The sequence below is a fragment of the Nansenia antarctica genome (assembly GCF_963989245.1).
Source record: "Nansenia antarctica genome assembly, chromosome: 7".
NCBI classification, from domain to species: domain Eukaryota; kingdom Metazoa; phylum Chordata; class Actinopteri; order Argentiniformes; family Microstomatidae; genus Nansenia; species Nansenia antarctica.
The window spans coordinates 58,996,710-59,004,834 of record NC_137677.1 but is presented as its reverse complement, the minus strand read 5'-3'; the positions used below and the strand labels follow the sequence as shown (position 1 = coordinate 59,004,834).

The 8,125-nt window shown below is 42.8% G+C and overlaps 1 protein-coding gene across 1 annotated transcript in view; it reads right to left on the bottom strand.

Annotated features, from left to right (window-relative positions):
- Nucleotides 1-3,060: 3,060 nt before the first annotated feature.
- Nucleotides 3,061-8,125, bottom strand: part of LOC308162824 (kinesin heavy chain-like) — a gene marked incomplete at both ends in the record, with an annotated part of 27,804 nt that continues 22,739 nt past the window's right edge. Inside the window, 7 exons of the mRNA XM_080536964.1 lie at nucleotides 3,061-3,380; nucleotides 3,634-3,850; nucleotides 4,529-4,633; nucleotides 5,500-5,571; nucleotides 6,109-6,169; nucleotides 6,720-6,821; nucleotides 7,934-8,043. Of these exons, the coding sequence (XP_080393090.1) occupies nucleotides 3,061-3,380; nucleotides 3,634-3,850; nucleotides 4,529-4,633; nucleotides 5,500-5,571; nucleotides 6,109-6,169; nucleotides 6,720-6,821; nucleotides 7,934-8,043 (987 nt within the window). The remainder of the gene's footprint in view (nucleotides 3,381-3,633; nucleotides 3,851-4,528; nucleotides 4,634-5,499; nucleotides 5,572-6,108; nucleotides 6,170-6,719; nucleotides 6,822-7,933; nucleotides 8,044-8,125) is intronic.

Genomic DNA, 8,125 nt, shown 5'->3' with positions numbered 1-8,125 from the left:
CTGAAAGGAATGGAAGGAATTGTCAAGATCAGGAAATTAAATTTAGCTCTGGAATTTGACAAGAGGCAAACCGAGCATAAATGTTGATTTCCAGTCATGATGATATAGGCCTATAGAGAATTGGTCATTCATGATTGTAGGGAACATTAATCTCTTTAAGACGTTCACCAAGGAGTCAGCATGGGTCACATGAGGTGATGAATGAATGGCCATACACTGTTCAAAGACACCTCCATAGGACACATTTCACAACAATAAAAGTGGCATAGCGCATGAGGGTCTGACCTTTTTCCCACAAGTTCAGCACAACAAACACATATTTTGGCTTTGTAAAATGAAATCAGTGTCAGTTCAGTTGAGATCAAAGAACACACTTGAGTTGATGAGAGGAGAAGATAGCTACTAAATCTTTGTGTGAATATCACTTAGCACCGTGAAGACAAGTGGATCACAAGAGGACACGTTGACAACCTTCCCGAAACATTTTGTTTAACACTTTGAACAGCTGTTGGAAATTATTTCATTAAATAGGAGTTGACTCGAATGTACATTTCGATAGAGACGTCTGATTCAAGAGTCCCAGTCATTTTGTTCCCAATGTCAATTATAATTTGAGAAATATAACTGTTGAAAGCCAGCTATTGTCCACAAAGACTAAATACTGCATGAAATCCCTGATTAAATCCCATAGAATAAACACTTCATACACTGCATGACACACTGAGTGGCTGATCAGCGTCGTTGCATGTGTGCATAGAAGACCAACCATTCATTTTATCAACCAAAGACAACCACAAGTATTCAATTTAATTATTTTTTTGGTCTAATAAACGGCCTGAACAACTATAGCAGCCATGAGAGACATTGTAGTCTAAAGCAGCAAAACTGAATCCGGCAAATAAGGAATATCCATATCAGGCATATCCGACATGGACAAGGAGCTTTCCATGTAACCTGACCTGGAAAAACAGAAAATAAGTAGATCTTTTGGACATACTGTATTTAGTCTGTTCAACACAATCACATTTATTGGACTTTCTCGTTAGCTGTATGGTCCCTCAGGTTTGGCTTTATAGCACCTCATTCTTGTATTACAACGTGGTGGGTGGGTGACACATGATAGCAGATTTGATCCCCCATAAACCAAGAAGATTTAGAAAATATTTACATGAGATTCAAGGTTCTGGTTGAACAATCAATGCAATGCCTATATTCACATCCTGGACACATCATTTCAGCTACACAAGTTTACAATTAGATATTAGATTGATGCCATTCTCAAACACATAATGACAAAAAGTTATACATATACACAGATCAGCCCTCCGCAATCACATCAACAGTTTATGATATTGTCAGAGCAAAGTTTCTATAAACATTGTATAAATAAATGTAATAAAATCATTTTGACATTTTCATCAAGCTGATTAATTTGTCAGCAATAGATGAAAGCAATAATAAAATCAACAAAAGGCAGTGCAAAATAAAGTGTTACTCTAAAAAACACTAATATTACTACACTATTAAAGTGACCTAAACATTCATCAAAACACTACATGGGTTCTACACTACAATCTTAATGTATCTATCTTAGCCATTTGATAGAGATAGACAGAGAGAGAGAGAGAGAGAGAGAGAGAGAGAGAGAGAGAGAGAGAGAGAGAGAGAGAGAGAGAGAGAGAGAGAGAGAGAGAGAGAGAGAGAGAGAGAGAGAGCGAGAGAGAGAGAGATGATAAGCACTTGTTCAGTATGAGAGGTCTCTCATTCCTCTTGGCGGTAAGGAAGGACACCTCACAGAGTGTGTTTTGGGAATGAGGAGTCTGTGGTCCCAGTAAAGGCAGATTGGTGGTGAGGCTTGGATAGTATTGAGTATTCTCAGCGGTAAGAGAAAGGTGGGGTCCAAAAGGAGAGAGGGGCTGTATGCACTGAAGAAAGGGAGACAATGGGAAATAATTAGAAATAGGACAATGGTAATTCGTATTGATGATTAGTAAAACTAATATTGTCTTTCAAATGTTTTCTTTCATATCCAGCCACAGAAGAGTCTTTCTGGAAAAACACCTGTGCTTGGATATGAAAGACAACATGGGGTAGTTGATGGGTTTCTCATAGTTGACTATTGTGCATGTATGGATGCTGTACAGTTATGTGCTATATAGCATAGTATATAGTATACCTCCCTGTGGTACATTATTGACCTTGAGGTTTGAGAGGATGTTGAACAACTAATGAGCATGAAGGGAGAGCCAGAGAGAGAGAGAGAGAGAGAGAGAGAGAGAGAGAGAGAGAGAGAGAGAATGCAGCTGCAAAGAAAACTAAACTAAGTAAATGTCAAAAATGAATGTTTGGACACCTACAGTATAGGATATCTCAACTGCTCCGAGTAGAGCCCAAACACTTTCCTTGGGCCTCAGTTCTTAAGTGTCGTTGAAGAATCAAATCTCTTGTACTCTTTTATAGAACCAAGTGAATGCTTTGGTCTTGGCCTAACCGTTGGCACAGACACATTAGTAGACTTTCTGTATAAACCAAAAAGCGATTCCCAGAGTCTTGGGATGCAATGCATGCCTTTGAAACTTCATTAATTACACGCTGGTTCCTTGAATGGGTCATTAATCTTCTCAATGGCCAACATTGGCACAAAGGGCCAACAACAACAACACTAATTAGACCTATTTGATTAATTCATACAAAAAGTGTGACACAAAGGGAAATAGCCACACAGCCATGGGCTCGAGCTTCCAACCACAGACCTGGTTGTTAACAAAGATGTTGTGATTTGCTAAAAAATCAAGCGTTCAAGAAGTATATTGTTTCAATCTGGCTGTCACAAACAAAGTTTAAAATAGAGCAGTGTGGGAAACAGAAAATGACTGTCTATTTTGATTGAATTTAAGTTATCTGTACAACACTTCAAGAAATCATAAGGCTATTCCGCTAGTTGGATCTCACACCAGATTCGCAAAACTCGTGGCTTGGTTGACTGATTCAATGACTGAATGAATTCATTATTGACCTGTGGGGGGGGGGGGGGGTTTCTAACCTGTACTAACCTGTAGTTTACTTGCTGCGTTGCTGCTGCTGCTGCTGTTGCGGCTGCGGCTGCTGTTGCCCCTGTGGCACCTGGCGGTGGTGCTGAGGGCTGGATGACCCTACTCCCCCACGGGGACCGGACACCACACCTCCCATCCGGGGACTGTACGCCCCACCTGCCATCCGCGCCGGGCTGGACGCCCCACCTGCCATCCGCGGGCTGGACGCCCCACCTGTCACTCGGGAGCTGGACACCCCGCCTCGAACGCTTCCACGGATGGAGCTACCGGCCGAAGGAGAGGATGATGGGTGCTGCTGATGCTGATGACCAGCACGGATGGGCTTGGCTGCAGGGAGAAGAGGGGACAATAATATTTTTTAAAAATGACAACCCATACGTAGCATCATTTTCCCATGCATTATACACATTAATAGGCTACATAATGTTCTGAATTTCAACCAATGTATTGTCATATACAGTTAATGTATACCTGTGTTTGATACCATTCCTCATTCCATTCCATGCATTTACAATGATGCCCATCCTCCGATTTCCGACCTCCACCCAGCCTCTCCTGATACTGGCTGTATATCTCTCACCTATTTGAGCAGAGTGCCCCCTCCTGGAGACGTTCTTGGAGCGCACGGCCTCCTTGATACGGTCCACCTCCTGCTGGTAGCGTTTGCGGTCCCTCACGGCGCTCACCTTGGCGTCCCTCAGGGCGTTCTCCAGGGCCTTGACCCTCTCGGCCGTGGCCCGCAGGCGTTTCTCCAGCTTGGGCAGCTCACAGCGCAGGTCGGCGTTGTCACGCACCAACTGGAGAGGAGAGGGGACATGCATACAGTGTGAACTGCTGTACTTTAATAATCGCTACCTCTCTTCCGTCGTAGATCGAAGACCCATCTCTTCAGGCTACGTGTTAACTGTCCCTCCTAAAGACTTCTTCATCCTCACTAACCCCCTGTTCAGTTTCTCGACTGTAAAACATTTGAATAAAGAAGAAAAAGTAATTCTTCCTTTTTCTAGCTAGTGTTTTGAATGCCAATGGCTCCTGATCCTAGCATAGATGACCTTTTCTTATTATGACTGATGGATAGATGATTCACTTACTTAGACAAATGTATTTGTTGTAAGTCGCTTTGGATAAAGCCATCTGCTTAAATGCCAAAAATGTAAATGTAATTTAAAAAGGGTTGTTTTTGTGAATGTATTTATACTGGATGTGCTATGGCTCTATACAGAATCTGGTGCAGTGCACCATTTTGAATACAGTGGCAAAACTGTGAGGTAGTCATTAGGGAATATAGCTACCGTATATCCATTTGGGTTGGTTGAATTTACAGTAGGTTTGTACAGGCACTACCTACAGACAGTGTGTGTGTGTGTGTGTGTGTGTGTGTGTGTGTGTGTGTGATATTTTTACATTCCACATTTATTTTTGCCATTTAGCAGACGCTTTTATGGGCTGAGTGTGAGGGTCCCTACATCCTGTACCTGTTTGTGGACCTTAGTGAGCTGCTCCAGGTTGTTCTCCAGGAAGGTGATCCTCTGTCTCTGGGCCATGCTGCCCCCCGCCTCATCATTATCCAGATCTGCACTCTGATTGGACAGATAGGGGGAAAGTGAGAGTGACACATCACATCGCAATGTTATGCTACATGTCAACATTCTCAAACAGAACTGGTCTACAGTATATATGTGATAGGGTCGGGTTAAAAAGTCCTAAAGTAGGACATGGTCATTTTTCTTTATTTTTTTTTCAGATTATGAAAGTGCAGATTGTAAGCTTTCAGATGATGTGTCATACATTGAAATCAACGGATTGAAAAAAAATGAAAAAAATGAAGCTTTTTGCTAATTTGCAGGACATGTCACATACATGTAGCGCTGGGGTCAGGATGTGAGAGCATGCATTGATCCTTTCATTAAAAAAAAGAACAGCCCATGAACACAGCCAGTAAGAGTACAATTGCACCCGCATTTTAATCAAATACAGGCTGTGGGTTTTGTACTGGGAGACCAAAGAAATGTCAAAAATCCTTTCCCAGGGGGAAGTGTGAACATGTACATGGTGTGCTAGCCACCGTGGGAACGTGGATCCCATGGCCAGCGTGTTTTCTGGTTTCCCTCCCTTCCTTCTGGCCTTTAGATACAGAGAACACTGAAACCAAACAAAAGCTGGTTGGCACCAACAGAGAGTGATAACACTCACTTATGACCACAACTGGGAACATGTGTGACAGAGGAAATGTTTCAGCTGTGAGTTAATGACTTCCCTACGGCGAACACCACTGACTGTGACACTTACAACGCCTTACAAGGCCAGTTGAGAGAGAGGGCAATGTGCCCTGCAGAGAGTCTACAGAATGTAGCAGTCTACAGCGAAACAGTCAGGGTGTAAGAAGATACAGGGGTGCAGGGCGGTGGCCATGTCGGTTAGCGGTGTGGCGCTAGCTCTTACATACCTGACTGACACGAGAGTTGAGGTCCTCGATGAAAAGCTTGCGCATGTTGTGTAGTGTCTGAAGCTCCTTGGCCTATTGGAAGAGAGAACGCATCATCAATGAGTTCAACATGATCTCACAGACTGTATGTGTATGTTACTATATACTGTATATATATGTATATATGTTACGGTACATGTGGGAAAACTAGGGTTAGGGTTAGGTGCTAGGGTGCTACGGTTAAGGTTAGGGTTAGGGGTAGGGGTAGGGTTAGGGTTAGGGTTAGGATTAGGGTTAGGGTTAGACATGCCAGCATGTACTAAATCGACGTAGCACCTAACCCTAACCCTATTTTTCCCACATGTACCGTATTCCCACATGTACAGTAACATATATATATATAGCCAATCTGGATTATAACTGTAATTCTTCCTTCTACTAGCATTGTAACTGCCAATGGTCCCTGGTCCTAGCATAGCATAGATTTGTTTTTCTTATGATGACAGATGTATAGGTGATTCACTTACTTAGACAAATGTACTTGTAAGTCGCTTTGGATAAAGGCGTCTGCTAAATGTCTGAAATGTAAATATATATATATATATATATATCTAGTGTTTCTCCACTTACCACAGTGTCCTCCAAACCCTTCAGGTCCTCCTTGGCCTGCTCCCTCTTCTCATTCAGGAAGCTTCAGAAGAGGCAGACAGAGAGGAGAGGAGTTCAACGCATGACCATTATAAACATGGTATAAAAAATATATGTAAGGTATTTGTAATCTCTTAGCAAAAGAGACCTGTGGGCCGTGGGGAGAGGGACGGTAGAGGCTAAGTGGGATCCTTGGGAAGACCCTACCCTAAACCCTACACCTAACCCTAATCTTACACTTACTTAACCTTAACCCGTACCCTTCCCTACCATAACCCTAACCCTAATCTTAAATGTAACCTTAACCCTTACCATAACCCTAACCCTAATCTTAAACTTAACCCTTACCTAACTCTTATCCTCGCTCCAATCCTATAACTAGCACCAGCAGTAACCTCAGTTCCAGCCCTTACCTTATTAACCCTTACCATAACCGCTTTAAATATCAACTTCGTCCCAAGCATTGTCCCAAGCATCCCACTTAGCATTTACCGTAGAGGGATACCCACTGTGGGTGACAGAGCTGAGGTACCAGAGCTGAGGGTACAGTATGGTACAGTAGGGTACAGTAGGGTAGGCTAGTCCGCGCTTACACCAGTTTCTGCAGCCGCTCGTCCTTCTCGTGCTCGTCTGCCTTCAGTTTGTCGTAGTCTGACTGGAGCCTACTCTGTTGCAGCTGCATGTCCTGGTTCAGACTGTAGGGGGAGCAGAGAGGTCACTACATACAGTATCAAACAAACAAACAAACAAACAAACAAACACTGTTTTATTAGCCATGCAAGCCATTTGAATCAATTGTTGGAATTGTGGTCATTTTATGTGGTCTTAATGTGATCTTAATCAGAATCAGAATCAGAATTATTTTTATTGCTAAGTATATTTGTACATACAGGAAACTGACTTGGTGTAATTGTGCACCAACACACCGAGGTGGCCGTAGGCGGCACCATCTTGCTAAACACACCCCTATGTCTGTGTCTAAAGTCTGGGTCAATGTCAGATCTATGAGCCAGATCTATGAGCCAAACCCTGATGTGGTCTGGTGAAAAGAACTGCATGTCGGCAATTCTCAAGTGGCGCAAATGCTCCAAAAAGCCTTTAAAATGTTTGTTTTTTTTGTTTTGTTTTTTTAATATTACATATTTCATATTTTCTTAAGTGTTGAAGAGCCACAACAGTTTTAGGATCACTAAATGCTTATAATTTGTGAATTGGGTTCCCTGTATCATCGGCCGTCCTGCTTTGTAAGCTACTGGGTTAGTGATACATGGCTTGTAAACAAACGTATGTTTTAGGACGTGTTCAAAAGCAGGATCTTTTAATTATGTGTAGTTGTGTGTTTTTAGCATGTTGATGTTCTATCAGCATGCTGCGATGTGCTAAACATGCAGTTAGATGTCCATAGCGATGTTCTTTCTTAGCTGATAGCTAGCTGACCGACGCGATGGTAGCAAACACGTCTGTTTTGATTCAGAGCGATTTTCTCCAGTATTTGGTTTGAGGTGTACCAACAGTCAATCAAGCATATCTTCTTTGAAAGCTTACAATCTGCACTTTCATAATCTGTAAACAACTGAAAAATGCCCTTGCCCTATTTGGGGACCTTTTCACCAGACCCTGTCACAAATGTGCATAATATACCTTGAACTTTGACCCTAGGTGACTTTCACTTTCATGTTTACTGTAATCAAGTGTTGATCTGGTCTAGGTGGTTCACAGTGTAACAGCAGGGCTGATGGCTTCTACTGTATGTGGTGTTATCTTCAGTCTATTGTCACTGTTCCCCCCCTCAGTGCAGGCCTCTTACTCCTTGAGCTCATCCAGACCCCTCTGTTTGTGGTCAATCTCGTCACGCAGGCGGGACAGCTGCTTCTGATGGACCTCTCTGTGGTTCTCCATCTGCTCCTCGAGCGTCTTCTACAGAGAGGACAGAGAGAGAGAGAGAGAGAGAGAGAGAGATTGAGATATCAGTGGGGGACAATGGGAATTTGCAGGATAT